This window comes from Falco punctatus (genome assembly GCF_963210335.1).
Source record: "Falco punctatus genome assembly, chromosome: 6".
NCBI classification, from domain to species: Eukaryota; Metazoa; Chordata; class Aves; order Falconiformes; family Falconidae; genus Falco; species Falco punctatus.
The window spans coordinates 48,168,447-48,191,541 of NC_137585.1; the positions used below are offsets into that span (position 1 = coordinate 48,168,447).

Consider the following 23,095-nt stretch of genomic DNA (forward strand, 5'->3'; position numbering starts at 1 on the left):
AAAATTATTCCATTTTTGAATTAATGTAAATTTATAAAAATACAGATTTGCATTTCTGTCATTTCTCTGAAGACCAATTAACATGCTGCATAATTAAAAGTAGAAAATTATGACACTGCATGGTGAATGTAGTTAGACATGTACCTCATGCAGTGAGATATGGCACCTATGATAAACTGTGAATTACAAAATGATGCTTTTAGGATTCAGATGAGAAGACCTAGGAATGTGTCTGAAAAGACCCATTTCCCATGGAGACCTGAGTGAATATCGTGCCCAACCAAGAGGCTTTAGTCCAGTTGCTTTATCATAAAAAGTGCAGAATTTCCATCCTAGAGAAGACAACAAGCTCCTGTTGACTTTCAGCAGAGTTGTGGATGCTTCTCTGAAAATCCAGACTCCTGTTGGGGAGATTGATGGGAATGCAGATTTATTTGCTTGACATAACTGTACACGAGGAAGCCTGTCCTTTATGAAGTTCCACAAGTTCAGAGGCTAAAACTGATAAAAGAATTGCCTGTAGGCAAGGCATCTATGTTCCTTAAACTTGTTTAGCAATGTTATTACTATCCTGCAGAGCTGCAGTGTCTGGAATAGGGCTCCTCCTACACTTCTTTCTTCCTCATGCCATGGAGCATCTATAATTGAGTTATAATAATGAATATTGTAATGTATTTTAAATTTATTTTTAAATTTATCTTTAAATCTTCAAAGTAGAATATTCAACATCTAATTCATAAAGCATGTGCACAAAAAATCTGTATATTTGCAAGACATTAGCAAAACCTGGGTTTGGTTTTGTCCAGTGAAGCCTCCAGCGAGACTTGCAAATAACATAAATTAAGACTGGCCAGGAAATAACAAATCTGTTATGTGATAGCATTTGAGGTGTCAGAATTTTGGGGGTTTTGGACTTAAAGGCATAACTTTTTGCAGTCTTCCATATAAATTTACCAAAAAAAAAAAAAGTTTCCAAATTTAGGAGCTAAAGTTTTCTGAATTGGGGGGGCTGAAAAAAAATTATATGCAACTCTGACACTTTCACATTTAAGAGATGTAGTATATGTCAAATAGATGTATTTCTACTGAATATTTTGGGGTTGGTGAAAAGTGTATTTGCATGCAAAGAAATTTAGTCAAAAACAGTTGGAGTAATTTAATTAGTTGAGACTGAAACAAGTGATGTGATTTGAAATTTTGCATCTTGAGTGGTCATAAAATGGTGGTACTGAGGAAATGAAATAACCAAATGTCATATGCTTATTGTAGATATGGGATTCCTATTTTTTCCTTGCTGTGATTTTTATAAACCAGTTATGCCTGCAACTGGAAATGTTCACACCTTCCAAGAAGAAAAAGGTTTTAGAAAAGTAAGTACTGCTGTCAGCTTCTAGAAAACTGTAATAGATCAAACACTTCTCGAAATGGAAGACATGGAAGGTTGCAAAAAGGCCTGCCAAAAAGATAACGGTAGCAGTATTTCCACTGACTAGATTGAGAGTTGGTTCTGACCCTTTGTATAGGTCTTCAGAGCTGATAGCCTTCATAAAAGTGCCCAAATTGCTTCAGATACTTGGAGCAAACTAGCCGAATTGTAGCAGTGCCAACACTAAATTCCAGTTCATACGTTGAGTCACGCTGGTTCAGGTGTTTGCCAAGCACTGCACTGCTGTCTCTATGAGTTAATTATATTTCTTTAAGCTACAGCAAAACTGTTCTCAGAGAGAAAACCACATCATATTACTGCAAAAAACAGGTTTTGCTTCACAGCTGTGTTACTGATGTATAGCATTTAGAAAAACCTGATACTTCTGACAACGTTGCAAGTAAACCTGGGTTTGAGAATTGGTTTTAGCTGGGTACAATGGAAAGAGCAAAAACTTGGAAGAAATGATCTCTTCTAAAGTAGTTGTTGATAGACTACAAATCAGGCGCTTCATTTAACAATGTTACACAATGGCCTATGAACTTGATTTTCTTACATGGTCTTTCACTGTTTGGCTTTATTTTTTAATACATTGCAGATATGGTGATATGCGGGTAACAATGGGATGTGAAATCTTCAGCATGTGGCAAAATTTAGGTAAGTAATTTAACACATTGTCAGTGGCTCATAAAATCAAACCCAATTATTATTTCTTCACCTATGAAATACACTTGCCAGTGATAGAAGAGTTGTTGGTAATTAAGTTCACATGAATTCCTGATTCAAGTTTAGGAAGACCCTAGTCAGCTGTAGTTCCTTTCTTTATAGCTAAATGCAGCTTTCTAAGCCTTGATACTGTATCTGACCTATCCCCGTTTCTTCAAAGAGAACCAAAAGAATACTGTCAGAAAAAATTAGAAAAGAAGGTACTGCTCTTTTTGGGCAGAATTATTTTGCCTGGAAATATACTTATGTTCACAATTTTAGTTCTGTTGCCAAACAGTTTAAGGAGCAGACACATATCTTAATTCTGAAGCTCTCTTGAGATGCTGGATTTGCATCAAATCTTCCCCTAAGTCCTAGTTGCACTAAAATATAAAGGCATAAACAAATCACCGACTGATGTATAAATGACACATTGGACAACACGAGAAAAATATATGCTTGAATATAAACTTAGGAACACTTTTAGATTTATAAACAGTAACTGCGAATTGTTTGAAGGTATGAGCATCAGAGAAATGCAATTAAATGTTGTTTGGGAAGAAAATAAAAACTGAGCAGAAGGTTTGGACCCTACCTTTGTCATCCTTATATTTCAATTATTCAGTAGTTCATTAAAGGGCTCATGAAAGATATGAAGACTTTTGGTGGTTACTGAGACATTGTCGTCTCAATTCTATGAATCCCCAGCAAGATATGTAGTTGTAAAAAACTGGTCTTTCTGATCAGCCTGTACTAGAACAAGAAATATTCAAAATAATAATTAGTTGCTTAATATTTTTAACAGGTTTTTTTGTGTAGTGTAATTTACTTATTTAAAGTGTTTAGTATTGTTTACTCACTCTAAAACATCCCTCTGAACTATTTGGATACATGATGAGTATTTCAAAACTGGTATCAAGGATCCACTCCTGGGTCCCATCTCCTTTCTGCATGCTAGGGTAAGACCTCAGTGTGTAGCATCTCCCCACTCATGTTGTTTTCTGCTGAACAAAATCTCAGTATGCAGGCAAGGAAGGAATCATCATGCCTTTCAATAGTGGGAATTTTGGGGGTACAATATGGAGTTCATTTGATAATGTGTCCAATTAATTACTGTAGTCAGGATATTTCTTATGATTGGTGTTATGCTAGTCAGCATTTTACAGTTCTCTTAGCATTAGGAGTCATCATAAATAAGTCTTGATCTTTGTACAGTCACCTTGCTTTCGTATAGATATACAACCCAGGATGTTTCTAGCAAAGGTTTTTCTTTGCACAAACACAGCCACCAAACAGAACAGGAAGCAGGGGTGACTGCCCACTGGAATACTGAGGGGTAAGATGGATGTAAATTAATTCCCAGCTTGGAAAAGTCAGTGCATTGTGGTTCATAATTCCCCTATTCTGAAAATATCAGAAGATATGCTTGTGAAGAGTTGAAACTGAATGGTCAATCTTTACTGTATGCCATTTCTAGCTTTCCTGACAAGAACTTAGTTTTCTGCTAAGTGGAATACGGTGAGTTAATGGAAGATGTTTTAGCACTGATTTTAAAGCAAGTTGTATTGAGAACAACCGAGTCACATCTTCGCTTTCCTGCAGTCAAAACATGTACTCTCAGTTCTGTACTCACAAAACTAAAGATAGATAAAAGTCAAAGTACTTAGTAGTAAAAGTCAAACTACTCTTTTTTTTGATGAGCACAGAATATCAGAAAGTTAGCCATTTTGTAAACACAAGAATCTAGAGCTTAGAAACCAAGCCATTCCTGTGAAAAATAAGTTAAATGCCCAGAGGGTGCTTTGTCTCCATTTTCTTCCTGGAAAACTAACTTGAGATAGAGATAGATAAGCCACTGTCATTTCTGAATTCAGTATTGCAAATTAAATGATATTAGCTTTATATTCATATATTGTCTGCAGCTTTTCACTTTTGGGGCTTAAGAAATAGCCTATTCTGTGATGGTCCTGAGCTAAAAAAAATTTAGAGGGCTCTTTTTCAATTCTTCAGATAGTGTGTGGATTGCTTGATAGCTCACAGGACACCCAATTCACACTCAAGTTCATGTTCATTTTCATTTTAGGGGAACACAAGCTTCACTTTATTCCAGCATTGATTGGCCCCTTCCTGGAAGTGACCTTGATCCCTCAGCCAGACCTGAGGAATGTAATGATTCCTATTTTCCATGACATGATGGACTGGGAGCAAAGGCGAAGTGGCAACTTTAAACAGGTACTGTGTATGAAGCAGTTTATAAAACAACGGAAATTCAAGCACTTCAGAGAGTGCTGGTCCTAACCATTGGTGGTTAGGAAGGTCCCCACAACATTATACCTGTTGGAGAGGGATTGCCAGGGTTTTCCCTTTTTGCTCTGTGCAGGGGTGGTAAGATTCTCCAATTAATGCTATCATGTTAGTAATGTAAGACAAAGGATAAAGTCCATGGCCTGCCAAAGTGAATAACAAAACTTGAATTGTCTTTGCAAGGCAGATTTTGTTGTGGTTTTTTGTCTCTGCTTTACAGCAGTACAGATGACTGGTTAGATAGGATTCAACTAGCTTCCCGTCCAGTTAGTATGAAAAAAACTCAGATGGTCCTTCTGAGGAATGTTCTTCTATAAGGAGCCGAGTATTCTTGCTGCTCAAACACTTTAACAGGCTAAGAAGGAACAACCAAGTATACCATCTGCTCCCGCAGCTCCCACTCAGTTCTTTCAGACTGCCTCAAACCATTTCTCAGTGCCCTCCTTCCTGCTGCTTCAAATGAAAGAAAGCAGAAGAATTTGAATTACTCCCAGGCAATCATAATGTTTAGGGTAGGAGCTGTAACTAAAACACAAACCAAACTATTAAGAACGGAGGAGTGCATGCGATGTAAGTAGTAGCTTTTCGCTGTCAATATATAAGCTTGTTGTTAAAAATCACCATTGAAATGGTAACAAGGAGTGAGAAGGAAAAAATCCACTTTTTCTACTTTTCTGTGTTTTCAGCTTGAGTGTAAAATGTTAATTGTAATAGACTTATTCTCTAATAAAATATCTTGACAACAGCTTGGTTTCTCCTCTAGATTTGTGGTTGCTAATATATTACTGCTAAAAAGGAGGTTTGAAATATTCATACACAGTGTAGCCTCACCTCTATATTTTATATAATCAATACACTTAAGAATATACATTGAAGGAACCATTAGCCATCAGATATGTACTGTAAGTTTCTTTAGCTAATATGAAAATCCAGCAAATAGGATTTCTAACCAAATACACTGGCAGGTAAGGAAAGTTCAGAAAGTAAACCTGAGCCCCTAAGTGTTCTGAACAGTACAGACATTTTAAAGAATTAATTTATAAAGAGTGGGGTGCAAGTCGGAAGAGATGATAATTTTTATTAAAGTCTAAGAAAATGGCTTGTGCTTACAGCCCTGCAGTGAGAATTCAGGCAATTTATTTGGGCTGTGTGCTTTTTGTCTGACTCCATAAATAGATAGCTGCCTTAGCAGCAGCAAACGCTACTCAGCCTGTAGTTTTAAAGTCACGTTGCTCAATTTAGATTAGCTCCCTCCCTCGGAAAAAAAAAAAAAAAAAAAAAAAAAAAAAAAAAAAAACACCAAAAAAAAACCCCACAAACCTTGGGAATGGTAACAGCTTCAAAGAGATTAAGTGACTTACCAGATTTACATGATTGACCAATAATTCTAAGATATGCTTTTAGCAAAGTCCCTTATATAAAATCTTCCCTCAATTTTCTCTAATCTCATTAAAGGAAAAAGAGGCTGTTTACACCACACTTATATGTTGCAGGTGGAAGCAAAACTGATTGACAAACTGGACAGCCTAATGTCGGAAGGTAAAGGTGATGAAACATACCGAGAGCTCTTCAACAGTATGTGAGTAATATGTTTATTTGATGCTGATTCCTTGAGTTCGGTTGGTTGTATCAGATGCTAATGTTATTGTAGAGAAGTAATGCTTAAAACAGTTGTAATTTTTTTTTTCTGAAAAATCTGAGGAATAAAACATTTTATGATGCTGTATGGCAGATGTAAAGTCTGGCTGTACTGCTTGCATAGAGCTATAATTGGGAAAGGCTGAATCTGTTGTATCACAGAACATGCTTTACATACCTACTAATTTTAAAATCAGAAAAGCAGGAAGTGCTTCATAATTGCATAGGGTGCAGGTAGAACTCAGATGAAGCCTTTTGAAAACAAGGCATGAGAATTCAACAAAAAACTGTTTAGTAAGTAATTTGCTGTTGCCAGAAACTTGTACTCATCTGTGTAATGTCACTTGTTGATTTCTTGATTGATGCAAACAATTTTATTTATTCTGATAAGACTATTCTATTTCTTGATAAGCTTTTTAATATATTTTCATAAATGTTATGAAATTTAATAGGAAAAGCTAATAATAATGCTGAAGTCCCTAATGTTGCCCATAAGTTATCCCATTGACCGAAATAAATGATTGTCACAGAGTACAGGTACAAAATAACTAACTGAACTCTGTCTCTGTTGTTCCTCAGAACTCAATTCCACCTAGGTGGAAGATTCCACCTGTTTCTGTTGTGTTTAGTAGGAGACGTACTGTTCCTCTTCAGCATTCGAAGCTGTGTATTCTAAACACATGCTTTTTTTCTGTTTATATGGCTTCTTAACCATTCCTCCTTAAGTATTAGTTTTAGCTCTGTTGTCTTTGCCTAAATAAGAACATTCAGATCTTGGAGTCTGTGAATAGGAAACATAATAATCTGTAATTGTGTTGAGTTGGAAAAAATTGAGTTCCCAAATATTTAACATTTACAGAAGCAAAAGTGGGTAGAGAGATTAGGCAGAATATTACAGAAATGGATGAATCATGGCAAAGAAAAGTACAGTATGCTAAAGCAGAAGTTTATTATAATTGTTGATGAATTTTTTTATATTCTGAGTAAAGACAATAAAGGTAAGATGATTTCAATATTTTAGTAATACAGTATTCTAAGCTAAAAATTAAGTCATTAAGGAAAAAACTTATTATTGAATGAAGTCTAAATGCATTCTCATGTGCAAAATACATCAGGAAGTCTGTCACTGAAATAACTTAAAATTCTGTAAGAAAGCATATTGGTATGATATGTAGTTCCTAATTTTTGTTGTGGTTTTGAGTTAGATTTAAACTGGGGGATGTTAAACAAGATACAGTGAAAAATGGTGAAAGCCTTTTATAAATCTAAATGCTAAAGATGTAGTCATAGTAATTTAAATTGCAAAATGTCTCACAGCATCAGTATACTTGTTGTTTCTGTTCTGGTCTAACAGAAGTTAAAACTAAACTCTTTGTGAGACTTCAGAGTAACTGCTCAAGTTCACTCCCAGCTTAAGAAAAAATAGTATTTATCATTAGGTTTTTATCTGAGTTTGATTTGACTCTGTACATTAACACCTCTTGAGAGCTTGCAGAATTAATCTAAAATGGAGGATGACATAGTATTCTAGGGTATGTGAAGGAAAATGATTAAAATCAGATGGACATTTTAGGGAGCTGAATGCAAGGGATGGGGTCAGTTAGCTTGAGGTTTGGTTTTTTTTATTTCTTCCATGGATAATTTAAACTAAGCAATATTAGAGTGTCTCAGGCAGTGCAAGAAAGCAGACTTGTTTAGGCTGAATTGACAGAGATGTGGTATGAACCCAAGGACTGTGAAACAGTAATATAGTTTTGCAGCAAGCAGTGATTTTGTCATCTTCAATGAAAGCAAATGCTACAATATTACCTGATCTTTCTGAAGATTTAGCATGGTTGGTTTTGATGGGTACAGTTAGGAGCCAAGGGGATGCACACACCTACTATGGATACAGCCTAGTTACTGCAGTAGGTATGACACCTTCAGATGTTGTCACGCCTTTTGTTTATTTTGTCTGAATTGGAAAATGGATTTAAATCTCTCAACTCCTACGTTAACTGCTGGTTTTCCCCCAAAGACAATGACTGCATCTTTCCTTTGAACATCTTCTAGTTTCAAGGACAAATTATAATCATCTCTGGACATATCTGAAATATTATGTGCTTATAATTTACTGCTTATAATGGATTTATCTTTATCAAATTAAAAGTCATACTGAAAGTAGGGGGAAGATGATTGCTGTTTGTTTTGAATCAATGTCTTTCCAGGGACTTGAATGTGGACATTCAGTAGTTAGCTTCTGATGTCATTTGAAGAGCTGCAAAGCATGGAGTAGTGAACATTTTGCTATCACAAGAAACTAGATGTCATAATTGCTACCCAGTGTAATCATGGTATGAAAGGTGCCCTGATCTACATTTACACTGTGACACTGCAATTGAATTCTTGAGTTAATTAGAACAGGGAAAAGAACTATTTCAGTTTATTAAACAGTCAGTGGTTAGAACAAAATTCTTGGAAGCCAAGGGGTATACTCAAGTAGCTCTTTTACCTGAATCCGATGGATGCTGCCAGTTTATTACTTCTGTAGCTGTATTCCAGTTTGACCTGATTCAAGTAATTTCAGGTTTGAAGGTTAGGTGGCCCCATTATCAAAGCACAAAACCTGGGCTATAGAGCTCCACCGGGGACCTGGTGACAAGGCTTCTCTTTGAAGAAATTGGAGCTGATGTTCAAGCTGAGGAGGCATTTAATACTGAGATCTGCCTATTTGTGGGTGATTTCTTTAGCTATGAAGCTACTGTATAAAAAGTGATGACTGCTACCTCTCCCATGCTGTCTTCAGTCCTCTTAATTTCTTCCCCCAATTGCGTGACTGAATTCAGCACTGCCCAGTGCATTAGACTTCACCTGGACCGAGTCTTTCAGAGCCCTTCTGAATATTTTTGTGAGATTTGGGTAGCTCCTTACTCACCTCTGAACTTTTGCAGCAAAGTTTGACTTTGACCCATCTGACTAGATGAAGAAACCTCTGGCTGCAGTGAGGCACCTGGAGGGCTTTGTACTCTGGAATAGACATCCAGATGTTTTAAGGCACCTTTAGGATTAGATGTCTGTGAATTAGTGGTCTGAATAACTCTGTGGCTTAGGCATATAAAATCCGCTTACTACATGACTGAGCTAGCCTGAACATGGTTGTAAGCCTGGCATTCATCCCCGGAGATCTCTGATCCTCTGGGTCCCCACTCCACTCCCACTTCTGTATTCTTGGGAACCCAAGATTACAAAAAAACAAAACAAAACCAAAAAAATAAAAAACCAACCAAACCATAATTATTCAGATGAGCCCAGATGTTAGGTTTATAGTAGCATGGATAGGCAGAAATGTTTTCATTGTTTCTCTGTATTGTTTATCCCCCTTAGTACTTTGTAAAATTCTCATAGCATCATGGTTGTGCTTTGGGACTTCTAAGTAATAGGAATTTAATTATATCTAGATATAGCCATGAGGAAGCTGAGGGATATATTTGAGTAGTCTTTCATTCTGAGTGTTTGTTCTCTGCATTGTGGTGAAAGATGTATGGTGGAAAGTGTCATGAAATTGTTGAACAATTTTAAGGCTTTTTCTTTTTTATTAACTGATGACATTGATGTCAGTGTGAATAAGTACTTTGAGTGTATCTACACAACCCATTTGTAGAAATTGTGTATTTATAATGAATATGTCAATACGTTTATAAAGAACATGCATAAGTCAAATGCAGATGAAAACCATCTTTTTTACAAGAGAAGTCAGACTTCTGCTAGTTTTCTACATGAACTGTAGGTAATTATTTTGATTAATTTAGCTTGAAACGTTCCGATTTAACACAGAGTTTAAAGGCAATAGAAAGGAAAAATCAGTGCAGTAAACAGTGCTTAAGAATGTAAGAGGTTCTACTCTTAATTCTTGTTAGACACGAAAACTTGTATTGAAAGGAACATAAGGGGTTTAAAAGCAAATTAAGTCAGCCTGTATATTCTGTGTCGAAAGCAGAGATTCCCTTCTGAACATGAGGGGAAGACATGCGATTGCCTGCTAAAGAGCAGTAGCGAGTCTAAGATCGATGTGAGGGTGCAGAATGAAGATCAATGTTTCCTCCTTGCTTCCAGCAGAGCACATCATCATTTAAGTTGAATTAGTTTGGAGAATCGCATCTGTGACATCCCCTGCATGTAAGAAGCTGAACAGAGCTGGAGTGTATAGCTAGTGCAGCTGGCATGTAGGAGTTATTGGGCGCTGTTATATGTTTGCTGAAATTTGGATGTAGGAGTTTTATGGGACTGAACATGCTCAGTATAGATGAAGGTCAGTGGAGCCGACAGCTTGCCCACTGCAGACAGAAGGTTTGGAGATGCTATTAACAACTCTAAAAAGCTCTAAGTATTTGGATGTGGCAATTTTCAGAGACTTCTAAGTAAACCCTACCTGAGTGCATTTTCAGGAAGACTGCTAAAGTATCTCCATGGACATGTGATCCATTTGAGGGTGCATCCATCCCGCACCAAAGCATAAAAGTAACAGAGATCTGTACATAAATATTTCCTCGATCATTCTCAGAGAGGACATGTGGGAAATTCATGCCCAAATGATTAATATTTGATAAGCTTAAGCAGTAAAAATCAGAGGCCTGTAATAGAAAGAAATATTAAGTATAGCTTTACTGAAAGCTCCACTTACAACACCGTTTTGAAGCCTTCTCACTTCAGTGTGTAATCTGCATTTGTCTTCATGTAAGGACTCAACACAACAGTTTTTAATAAAGAATCTTATGCCAGTTTAAGCTAATGGAATTTTACATGTGCATGATAGTATGTTCTCAGATGGAAAGATTAAGTGAAGAGATTAAAATCCCTTCCCCATTCTTAAATTTCATTCATACTGAAATATTGGAGAGGAGAGGAGGAAAAAATCTTAGTTTAAAAAGATGAGGTTACATTGAGTTGATAAATACTCTGTTCAAGGTCCATCATTAAACTCCCTGTTTTCTGATGTATTAGCATGAAATTAATATATAAATTTTATGGAAGAGTTCTGATAAGTCTTTGGGATATTAATATATTCTGAAAATTAGATATTTGATATATTTTAATCTGATGCAGCTAATATAAAAATCATTTGTTTTGTCAATGCTTCCTGGACTAGAATTCCACTTTTTGGTCCTTATCCTAGGTAAGACATTGTTTGCAAATTGTGCTTCTTGGGAGGGTGTTTGTAAAAGAAAATCTATCAAAGATGTTGCTAAGGTATTACAGTGCTGGTAAAAGCAGGCTGGTTGTCATAGCGACAGTTAAAAATAAACTGTGAAATTGTTTTGGCTTTTTTTTTTTTCAGTCTACTGAAGAAAATTGAGCGGGAAACATGGAGGGAAAGTGGTGTTTCGTTAATCGCCACTGTGACTCGCCTCATGGAGAGGTTACTGGACTACAGGTGAGTGATTATCACAATTTGTAGGGTTGTCGTCTTTGAAATATTAGGAGTCAAATACAGTGATATTGCACAAACAGTGACTGCATGTGGACGCATCAACTGTACGTGCTCAGGATCTCTGGCAGCAGCTGCTTAATCAACAGGAAAATGAGACAAGCAGGCTGAAAACCAACGAAGTAGCCTCCTCATGGTATAAAAACCCAGTGACGTGCACAAGTTTCTTATCAAGGAAGATAGGAACCTTTGGCAGTCAGTGACTCAAATCTGTCTGAAGACACAGAGCTCAATACTAATCACTTGACAGTTGTTTTATAGAATACATAACATTCTTTTCACTATGTCAGTCATGCTTAGTTGTAGTGTTAGGCAACATAGCAAGTATGTATACAAAAATATGATTTCTGGGTGAGGAGCTCACATCTGACTGTATTGCATGAACAAAGGAAAGAGAGAAATGAGAGACATACTCCCTTTCAGGAGTGGAAGACTAAAAGGGGTTTTCTCAGCCAGTTGTGAATTCCATGTAGTAACTTCAGATTTCAGCTTAGTCCTTATTGCCATCAACTGTAGCGCTTTCTAGAGCTTAAGTATTAGATTTTTTTCCCCTGATACAATACAGACACTGTTGAGACCTGGCACTCCACTTTCTGTCGTTTCTGATAGTTTGATGGGAAAGCTGTTTCATCCACAGACACTGAACTCTATTTCTAGAAGCCTGACAGTGCTATTGCTCTTCAGGGATCAGTTGAATTACAGCCTCCAGGGCTCTCAGTCTTTCAAAACAATTGTGGCTACTGATAGTTACAAGAGTATTTGGGATGATGGCTTAGGTCATGTAGGCAAGAATGTTTTCAAGTTACGTTAAATTTCTTTTAGTGACTGCATGATGATGCCTGCCTGTTTGTTTTTGACTCCAGCATGGTATACTGGCTATTTCCCCTGTGCGATAATGAAACTGCATGGTTCCATTTTAACTTTTGGCTTGGGGGTCAGATCTGTTGCTTCCCCAAACAATAAATGATACTAATTATAAAAGTGCTACTGAGGAAAATTTGGACATCTTACAGAGATCAGTGTCATTCTGTTTTTAGAGGAAGAATTAATGCTGTAATTCCATGACCACTTTAGATGTACACTGTCCATGAAGAAAGCAAACTCATCCCTGCTCACTCCGTCATTCACATCACCCTCTTCCTTGTGCCAACACACTTGTTTGCGCTGCACTGTGGTGATCTGGCTGACATGGGCTAAAACTAACCCAGCAAAAGATGCTGCCTAATCTGTATCTCTTCCCAAGGTTTGTGCAGGCAGAGGTGCAGGACTGGGAATGAGTGCCTGAGAGCAGGACTGCCTCTTCTGGCAGCTGTGCTGGCTTCTGCTGGCATGATTTGAGCACAAGGTATGAAGAAAACAAATGATCTTCAGCAGTCACCTAGAAAATCAATGACAGAGCCAGGAAAAACAAAAACAAAAACAAACTTTCTTGATGATTGAGGTATTCCATGTCCTAGAAAAGGAGGCATGAAATCCCTTACACACCTGGGTCAGCTGTTCACCCAAATACCTTTGGGTTGCATCATTTCAGTCAGCTTGCCAAGGCAAGTATGTCTTTCTGAGGTGTTCTTCACTATAAGAGGTTACACGTCATTGCTTTTGACTTTCTTTACTTTCCGTTCTAGGGACTGCATGAAAATGGGAGAAGTGGATGGCAAAAAGATTGGCTGCACTGTTAGCCTTTTGGTTTGTATAATACTTTTTCTTTCCCTCTTTTGATTTCAGTTGAGCGTTTTCTAGTATGCAGCCACACATTTGAATAGGAAGTACCTTGCTTCTTGATGCAGTTTGAGTGGAAGCTGACAGAATAATACTGCGCTTAGGATCACTGATACTATTTTTTTTCAGGGTGAAATTAATACAATGGGGAGTTTGTTTACCTTGGCATTTTATAGTTGGGCTCTGAGAGATCTCTAATACTGCTTTATTCAGTTTTCAGTCTCTTCCTACTGAATAAATGTCACAGAAGTATTTTTCAAGTTTAGTGGATCTCTGAGTTCATAGAAACAAGCCTTTCTTCCTTCCCTAAACCCAACAAAACTTACTTTTCTCCTGTTTCCTCTCTTCCCCAATAACTGACGCAAGTTGGTTCTTATGACATGTAATTTGGGATATCTTCTGAAGACTGCAGGCTATCTATTTTCTTCCAAATAGAAGAGCAAGAAATGCTGCCCAAGACCACCTCTTGTCTTGTTGTCATTACAACAAACAATGCAAATTCTTAGTATGAAAAATATTTCATTTTTGCTGACAAGATGTGTTTTTGTTCTGGACCAGTTTCCACAGACAAGTTTGTTGACTTTCCTTAACCTTGGAAAGTTTCAGTTTTGGAAAGATGTATTTTTAGCCAGAGAAAAAAACCAGAATAAGCTGACTTGTAATTTTGCATTTTTCATGTCAGCAAAACAATTTGGTATCACTTGTAAGTCACAGTTATACATGAGAGAATAAAGCATTTTTTCAGTAGGGAAGTAGCACTCTAAATAGGGATGATATTTACTATGTAGCCATAGAACAGCTGGCTTTCTGTCAGAATATCTGGCATGATTTGAATTCTGTAAAGCACCTGGATTTTTTTCATCCTATCCCTAAAGATGTTTTGAACTATTATTAGCAAAGTTTTGCACAAAAAGAAAATTCAAATATTTTAAAAACACAAACCACCAGAATACTTTTTAATGGGATTTTCAATTACTTGTACAGGCTAAGGTGGATTTCATATCCTAATAATTTTCTGGCAAATGTTAATACTCTTTACACACCAGAGAAACAACAAATGCTCAATTTTGAAAAGGAAATTTCAATTACAGAAGTAGCATACAAATTTTAAGACATTTACTTGCCCATATGACAGAGAACTGGTTGTCATCTCAAAAGCTGTTTCATGTAACAAGTAATTTGAGGAATGTATAATATTAAAATGATTTGAAATCCAGAGGAGGAAGCAATATTTTATTTTTCAGCACTACTTTGAAGGTATTCTGACTTCCAAAGGTGGCAGGACTGGTTGGCACAAGAAAAAGAATTTTTACATTGTTTTGCCATAGAGGTATTTGCTGTTTCTCAAGAGAATAGAATTGTCCAAGTTAACCAAGTTATTAAATAAACTGGAATTATGCCACATCATGAAATCTCAGAAGGGGTATGCACCAGCAGCAATAACTTAGATGAAAGGAGAAGGTAGAAACTTTTTTCCTACTCTCCCCACCATCTGGTTCATCTGGAGTAGGTTTCACATTTGTAATGCTTGTTTGAAAAAGCTGGTTTGAGAGATGTCTAATAGAGTTAGTTTCTTATGCAAAAGAATCATCTAACTCCAATTTGAAAGTTGACTTTCTGATGAAAGATCTGTCATCACTGAGCTGTACAGAAGCATTGAAAGTATGTTGAATAACTTTGGTAACTCACTGAGAAGTTTTTCGCAGGCATCCCTGGTCCTCATTAAGGTTTGATATTTAATTGATATTTCAGGTGCTATTAATCTAGAATTATATCTTCTTTTTAGAAAGAGGATGTTTTCCTATGATGCTCAAAGCTGGCATATGCCATCATGCCATTGAGGTAGAACATGTCCACATGGCCTGTTTGAATGTTGTTTTCAGGCTGTTTTTTCTTAGGAAAAAAAAGCCTGTTAATTAGGGAAGTTTACTTTTTATGTCATGTCCCCTTTGGAAGACTAAATCGGCTATATTTTATATCTTGAAATAGTCTGTTGAAAAAACATGACTCCTTTATTAGCACAGTGTATTTCCTGAGCTGTGACTGGGTTGCCTTGGTGCGGTCTGCCTTGCAGACCAGCTCAGCTGGACATTGCTGTAGTTGAGCTTCAGACAAGAACTAGCTGATCTGTATAGTTTAGACTTGTGACAAGTACTGGAGCCTTCAGCGCTTAGGGGTAAGAACCAAGAAGTCTAGTACTGCAGTTCAATGCCGTATTTTGTCCTAATCTTTATGCTTTATTGCTTGCAAATCTGTGTTGCAGATTATGCTTTTTCTCAGACAGGTAAATATAAACAAGCAAACAGATATTTTTTCATTTTCTCTTGTAAAGAGAAGCATCTGTTCCTGATCTACACCTTGTGGGAGAAAAAGAGAAATCTTTGGATTATAAAGGCAGATGGCAGCCTAAAGGCAGCATGTCATTACAGAGCTATTCATATGTAGTCATTTCCTCAAGTCAGTTAAAATACTTTCTCTTCAGGGTTTTTATTTTGGTTTTTTCATAATGTTCCTCCCACCTTTCTCTTTGATAATAACTCATTTTAGGAAACAGTAACAGAATAAGAATACTGTACAACAGGGGAAAAACTTCGGCCACTTGCTTAGATTTTAAAACAGTAAGTGATTTGAATAATGGAACAGAAATTGTCAATTCCTAATGAGGACCATTGCTAAATTCTTCTGTCCTATAAATTTTTATTAACCAAAGCAGATTATCCTGAACATTAAGGATGGGCTAGCAGGGGGGCTCTAGCTGCATGTCCATAGTGAGTATGGCAGTACTTGTGAACAGTGCTATTGGGTTCTGTTCCTCTTCCTATAACTTCTTCATACTTTGTTTTAGGGCTTGCATGTTTTGGACTAAGCGTTTTGATACAGCATTCCATATTTTATCCATGTAACAACAAATAGCAGTGTTATGTCCAGGAAACTTTAGCCACTTCTAGAAATTTTGTCCTGGATATCACTTTAGAGTGCAACTTTGTGTATTTCAGTCATGCAGTGCAATATTTATGCATCTGTTGTCAGTTTCCAGCATTAGTGAGGGCTGAAGAAATCTCATTTTTCACTCAGGTTTATGCTGTTTACAATACTGAATAGTTCTTCGTAAAGCTACCAAAGTCCTTCTGGCATTTTGGTATGACAGAAGGGAGAGTAGACATACCAGGCAGTAAATATTTTATCAAGATATGAATATAAAAGTCAGATTTCTGTCAATATTTTGAAATCAACATACAGCTTTCAGCAAGATACTAAACAACCTAAGTAAGGATATATGGGTGCACTTTTTGGATGGATTAGTATTTATAAAGAAAGACCTGTCAGGCTTCACTTCTATCAGGTTCTTCCTCATGTTCTATGAGAGTTTAAGTAAAGTCATGTTCAGGAGCATGTTAACTTGTCCATTGAAAATCTGCTATTCTATTTACTGTTTCTTACTGTATTACTGCAGCTTTTTGTAATGACTTTGTGCATGTGAATCATGTACATTTGGATCTATGCATGTGTTTTTAGAGCATTATGTTTGAAGTCTTTTGTTTGTAAGCACTGCCATATATATATAATTAACTACTACATTTCATTAAAAAATTCAATTTTATTGCAGAATTTTTACAAGACTGAACTGAACAAGGAAGAGATGTATATTCGCTATATTCATAAGCTCTATGACCTACATCTGAAAGCACAGAACTTCACAGGTAATTTAGTACAAACTAGAAAAAGATATTTAGGGCTGGTCTGTGATTTGTGGTCTTCTGCAAACCTGTAAGCTGTATCCTCAGTGTAGAACATACTGACCCAGGCAACAGCTGAGTTTCCTTGCCCAATTAAACTCTCTCAAAATACGGGTTTTTTTCAGCTCCACAACTCTGCTGTGCCATGTTGAATGTAAATGACTACTATTGATAGACACTAGCAATAAATGTGTGATACAGTCATTCTTCACCCAAGAGTAGTAAAATTCAGAGGAAGTTTCTGCGAGTCCATTTGGTAGTATCTGAGCCTGTATACTTTTTTCTAATGCTGCTGGTTAGCTGTTTGTGATGTTTCGCACAGCTGTGTTTCAGAATCTAACTTTTAGGTTAAAAAAAAAAGAAACAGACTCATATGGCTTACTAACGATGAGACAGAAACCCTAAAACCTTTAACAAGTATAGCACTTTGCTGCTGTCTTTCTGAGTCTTGGCATATCACATTTGCAGTGCTGTTGTCCAGGATTTCTCACTGTGAATGTAGTGCCAGGGCTGGCCATTATCTTTTAAATGAAGAAATAAGAAGGTAATATACATGGTTGTTTATACAACATAAAGTGCACTTCATTTGGGTAACTACATGCCATCAATAATTGCTGGAGAAGATAAATTCAGTATCTCTTTAAATTAGCCAGTCTTTGATTGTGAAAATATTTAAGTGACCTTATAATACCTCTGTCTTTTTCCCAGTGTTTGCAATTGCAACTGCATGTGTTCAAAATCACTCCAGAATATTTTCCTTCTCAAAAACAGATTAGTTCACTGCGGATCACTAGTGAACAGGCTACAGGTACCTACTGCCACAAGCAAATTTCCTTGTGCTTTTCTGCTATCCATAGGAAAGATCCTTTCTTTGAAATTTCCACAGTCATGGGTTTGAAGTGTAGACTAGCTTAGGATATATTAAGGAGAGGTTTTAATTTCCTCATGTGACCTGGCAGTAGTGAGTCACAAGAGAGTTTTGATTATCAAGCAGCATCTTTGCCACAGCTGGCTTTTGTGCCAAACTGTTAATTTCCTGATTTTACATAACAGATGTTAGTAACTATTTAAGTAACGTTGAGCTCCCTTTGCAAATCAGCTGCTAATGTCTAATGTGTGTCCAGTTTACCATCAGCAGTGATATGAACCTAATTTTAATTATTTTGCTATCCATTCTTATTTTAAACAGTATTTTGCTCAAAAATTATTTCCAGGACTTTGTTCTATTTCCTGTGTATTTATTATTAACATGTGTGATTTCTGCATTCTTCACCATAGTAGATTACAACACTTTGATTTTTTTTTTTTAATTTATTTTATTTTATTTTTTTCCCATGACAGCCTTAAGGAAGGATTGTATCACACCCATGGCACTAGGATAGAGAGTCTTTCCACTAGAAAACAGACCTATGTAGTCCATTGCCTTGCCTCATCAATTGGTAGCAATACTCAGACCTTTTGTAAAACAGCTGATCAAAAGTACACAGGAGTAGAAAAAAAAGTTTGGTACTTCAGCAGCATTCATACACATTGCACCATTAGCTCACGGACTGCAGTTTCATTCTAGGGATGAAACCAGCTTGCTCTTAAAATAATTTTTTTTTCTCTTTTGATAGTATGATTTACAGGACTGTTTCTAATAATTCTCTGGAAAAAAAAACCCACAAGTTCTTTTTAATACAAAACGTAGCTTCAAATCTTTCTTTACACCGCACTTAGTTACAGCTATAAATGTAACTCTTTTGAGGCACATAAATGCAGCGTTTCCTCTTGTGTCCCCTCAGTCACCTGAGAAGTGTAATGAGTTTGTCTTTTTATCTATCTACCTTAGAAATGTTTAGGTTTTTTAATCTTTCCTGTATAAATTGAATTTCCCATATCATGAGTCGACCCTGTATCTCTCTCCTTACTGTTTTGGTGCACAGCCAATAGTTACAGGCCTCTCTCAGAGGTACCGATATGTTGGTTGTTATGCTGGACACTGCCAGACACAGGATGCTGTGTAGAGGCACTCTTTGGATCTTTCATCCAGTATGGCCATTCTTATTTTAGAAACTTTCTATACATATATCTATCTATAAAAACTTAAAAAAATGGTATGGGAGACAAAAATACGTAAAAACTGAGGACTTGTAAGCCAAGTTAGAAAGGAAGGGTCATAGTGAGATATCCTGACATGTATTTATGCTCTGCTATCTTTTGCTTCCTTATTATTTTGAATGATTTGTTATCAACTTCATGTTTGTTTTTTTTAAATTGGTATATAATTGTGTTGCATATTTCTAGTACCAAACCGCTGCATGAAACTGACAACAGTTGTTACCAGTCAAGCAGCCTGAGAGCTGGGTGATACCAGAATCCAGATTGTCTGTGCAACTTCAGCCCATTTCCCTTGCACGTGTATTGCAGTGCAGCATAGTTTTGCACCGTGCTTAGCATTTGACAACATTGGGATTCAAAGCACACTCTCCAACAAACATCTCCTGCAGTGACGGTTTTTTATCCACAGGTTCTTAATCTGGATGCGTAAGAGGAACACTGCTGTTAGAATGTAGAGTTTGATTTATGTCGCTTGTCTTATGGCAACTTATATGGCAGAGGCAGAAGTAGGATATGGTTCTCTGGGAGAAACTTACCTTAGCATAAAAAGTACTTTAGTACTTCACAGTTATTTTCTGCCATATGTACAACCTATGAAACCTGCAAGAAAGTAAGTCCAGTAGGTGATGTCTTTCTCCAGTGCAGTACACCTCCAGAGCATGGCCCATCTTTGTACTGACTCACTCATGCAAAGTGGTCCTGTGAGTGGAAGAACAGACTGGGAACACTAACTTGGAAAACAATAATGCATATGCACAGCTAGCCAAATTGAATTGTCATAACCAGTAGTAATTCTGGTGTTTTGTAATTGGCCAAAGTCTATCTTTGTATTAGAGGCATTCATTTAATATCAGTTTTAGTGTACTTTTTCTAAGGAATCCTTTAAATCGAAGTAAAAATAGTAATAATTTTTATATTCCCAGGCTATTACTACCAACCATGATCTAAAGATTACTACACAGTTCTCTGACCAGAGAGCAACAGTAGGTTTGACTCCTTCCCAAATGAAAAAGAAATAAAGAAATTATATTTTTAAAAAATATATTGTCTGTGTACTTCTAGATTACTTGTTAGGGTAAAGGCTCAGCTATGAGGGATTTATTTCTCAATGGCAAGAATGGAGTCTATTAAGCACACATCTGCCTCTCCATTTCCCTCCCAGCCCTCATCTCTTTTGGACTGTGTCCACGGTCCTATCTGTTGTCTTTCCTTTATCTCTACTGAAGTTCTTCATGTTCTGGTCCTTGTTTCCTGTTCAGACAGCAGAGCCGTTAGGAGTTTCTTCTTAGCAGTAGGGAGAACTAGAGTTAAGCAGAAGTTGTTTCTTAATTTCTCTGTCCCCTTTGTATTGTCAGACTTCAGGAAAACTGTCCCAGTGATTCCACTTTAAATAGTGTGTGAAAATCGTAAGCTGAATTTATTATAGCTATAGATAGTAACTGTCCAAAACCAGCACTACCATCTGTCTTATACTTGAAATAAATCAGTTACGCATTAAAAAGGTGCATCTCATCAAGAGCATTCACATTTCTGTGTACTTTGTTTGGCTGTTTTATTTGTTTGGTGTTCGTAAGTACCATGCTATAATTTGTCTTGTAGAGGCTGCCTACACGCTCCTGCTGTACGATGAGCTGTTGGAGTGGTCAGATCGGCCACTGAGGGAATTTCTCAACTACCCCATGCAAACAGAGTGGCAACGTAAAGAGTGTCTCCATCTGACCATCATTCAAAACTTTGACAGGGGAAAGGTAAAACAGTCCTATTTTACTGCGTGGATCTGGAAAGGATAGTTTATTAATTTTAGGACCTTACTTCGAGGGCTGCAATCTTTTCTCATATAGAGGGGAACTGTTATTGCCTGATTAAGCAATTACTTAGTGACACAGTGAATTTCTTTTAATCCTGTGTTTGTATCCTAGAAATCCCACAATTACATGTGAGAATAATTTGCACTTGTGTAGCAATTCCTTTTGTAATTGGCAAAGCACTTTAGAAAATGTAGTATAATTTCACCTCATTTTAAAGGTGGTGCAAATGAGCCATATAAAGCTAATGAAATTCACTTGGTGACCAAGTGAGGAAAAAAATTCAGGCGTCTGGATTATAAGGACTATGTTTACACCTTCTAAATTGTGTTCTCTCTTTTAGAGTAGCAATTGCAGAATCTCTAAAAGGGAATGGGTTTGGGGAATCACAGTTCATTGCCATCACTGAGAATGCTTATTTTGAATTAAGCAAGAGTAAATATCCTGTAGTCTAAAATTTCATATATATTTTCTGTGATTATTTGTCTGGCTGATAAACAAGGAATTCATTGCCATTTTATGTAGCTAGTGTAATATCCATTTAAGCCTATTAAATGTAATCAAACTGATGTTGATCATAATTTTTTTCAAAAGATTCTGTAATCAGCTTATAGAGTTTAACTTATATGATGCAATAAAATATTTTTCAATATACGAAAATTGAGTATATGTAAAGAATAGAATTTTAAAATGTAAAAATCATACTGTATTGTATCAATCTCATATGTAGTATCAGAAGAGATGTTTATCAATATAATGACTTATATCTTGTGTAGTGATATTCCTGTAAGAATAATTTATTAAATAGGTCTCTAAATATAATTTCAATTCTTCAAAGAATTCATCAGTATTACTCAGTAGCTATCGTCAGTGTGTCTAGTGGGCAATATGTTCTAATATTTTCAGTTACTGGAAGAATGACTTGGTATAGAAGTATAGAAAGAACAGACCACTAAAATCACAAAGTGTCAAACAGTTGCTTTGAAATTACTGAACATCTTTTACTTGCTTGCAGTGTTGGGAAAATGGCATTATCTTATGCAGGAAAATTGCAGAACAGTATGAGAGCTACTATGACTACAGAAACCTCAGCAAGATGAGGGTAACGTACCTGAGTAACTTTTGTCAATCAGAGATCCAAATCTTCATAGTTTGGATTAAAAATATTACTTAAAAAATGAAATTTTCTATGGAACAGTCCTTAAGTTTGGTTTGCAAATTTTATTTTTTAGCTTGTGGGTTTTTTTCTACAGTAAAGAATTTTAAAAAAAGGGGAGTGAGCTTTTTGGAGAAAAATAGTAAAATAAATGATCTTGCAGTGTTTGTACCTGTAAAGCATCCCTTTTGTGTGCATGCTTATTGCTACAAATTATTCAAATTATTACAGATTCACTTTCATTGGTTTCCTGTGGTTTAGCCAGGGAATGTCCTTTATACAGTCCTTCACTAGGAGCAGCAATGTATCTTTGTAGTTGTGATTGCGAGCATACAGCTTGCAATAAGCAACATACTCCTTTGTCACTTTTTTTATTTACTGCTTAAAAATATCATCTCTTTAATATCCTGTAGCCAAAATAAATCTTTCCTGGCACAGTCTTCCTGCTCTTTCATTTTTCTTGGAACTCTAAAGCATGGTTTCTTTCTTCATTCTTTCTGATACTGTATTTTAAAGGTTAATCAGTCTTCCCTTTTCTTACCCATTTCTGATGGATTCGATTTTATATTACAGCTTCCTTTTTGAATTTTCTGTGTGCCTAGGATGCTTGCTTCCAAGACTGACTGAATTATACTTAATCCAGAGCTGTTTAACAGCATTATGGAAAATTCTCAACACAGAGCTGTGTGGTAGTACTCCCTGTGATCAGCTTATTCCATATATATTTAGATATCCCACTGACAGAATCCTATAAGCGAAAGCAAACTGACTATCATCATGTGAATAAAATAATTAGTTTATGCACATTTAATTAATTGCACTTAATATGGTTTATGTTTGAATTGAGAAATACCCTTCTATCTCTGTGCCATGTATGTTAATTCAAGACGGGAGGTGCAGGGATTTTTCGTAGCACTATAACAAGGCAGCTGTTGGTATGGTATACACATTAAATAGCTGTCTGCATAGCTAAAATAGGGCTAATACTGGGGGTTTTTTTCACAGTGTTAAGAACTTAAGAACAGAGAATGCTTTGCTGAA

At 36.4% G+C, this 23,095-nt stretch overlaps 1 protein-coding gene across 4 annotated transcripts in view; it reads left to right on the plus strand.

The window, feature by feature from the left end:
- Positions 1-23,095, plus strand: part of DOCK4 (dedicator of cytokinesis 4) — a 254,109-nt gene that overhangs the window by 204,715 nt on the left and 26,299 nt on the right. For 2 of the 4 annotated variants that reach the window (XM_080394179.1, XM_080394177.1), the window contains exons 29-38: positions 1,270-1,370; positions 2,025-2,083; positions 4,215-4,363; positions 5,929-6,014; positions 11,199-11,225; positions 11,388-11,483; positions 13,163-13,223; positions 16,864-16,957; positions 20,693-20,841; positions 21,914-22,000. In XM_080394179.1, coding sequence (XP_080250305.1) covers positions 1,270-1,370; positions 2,025-2,083; positions 4,215-4,363; positions 5,929-6,014; positions 11,199-11,225; positions 11,388-11,483; positions 13,163-13,223; positions 16,864-16,957; positions 20,693-20,841; positions 21,914-22,000 — 909 coding nt within the window. The remainder of the gene's footprint in view (positions 1-1,269; positions 1,371-2,024; positions 2,084-4,214; positions 4,364-5,928; positions 6,015-11,198; positions 11,226-11,387; positions 11,484-13,162; positions 13,224-16,863; positions 16,958-20,692; positions 20,842-21,913; positions 22,001-23,095) is intronic. The other 2 variants (XM_080394180.1, XM_080394178.1) reach the window with 1 other exon arrangement.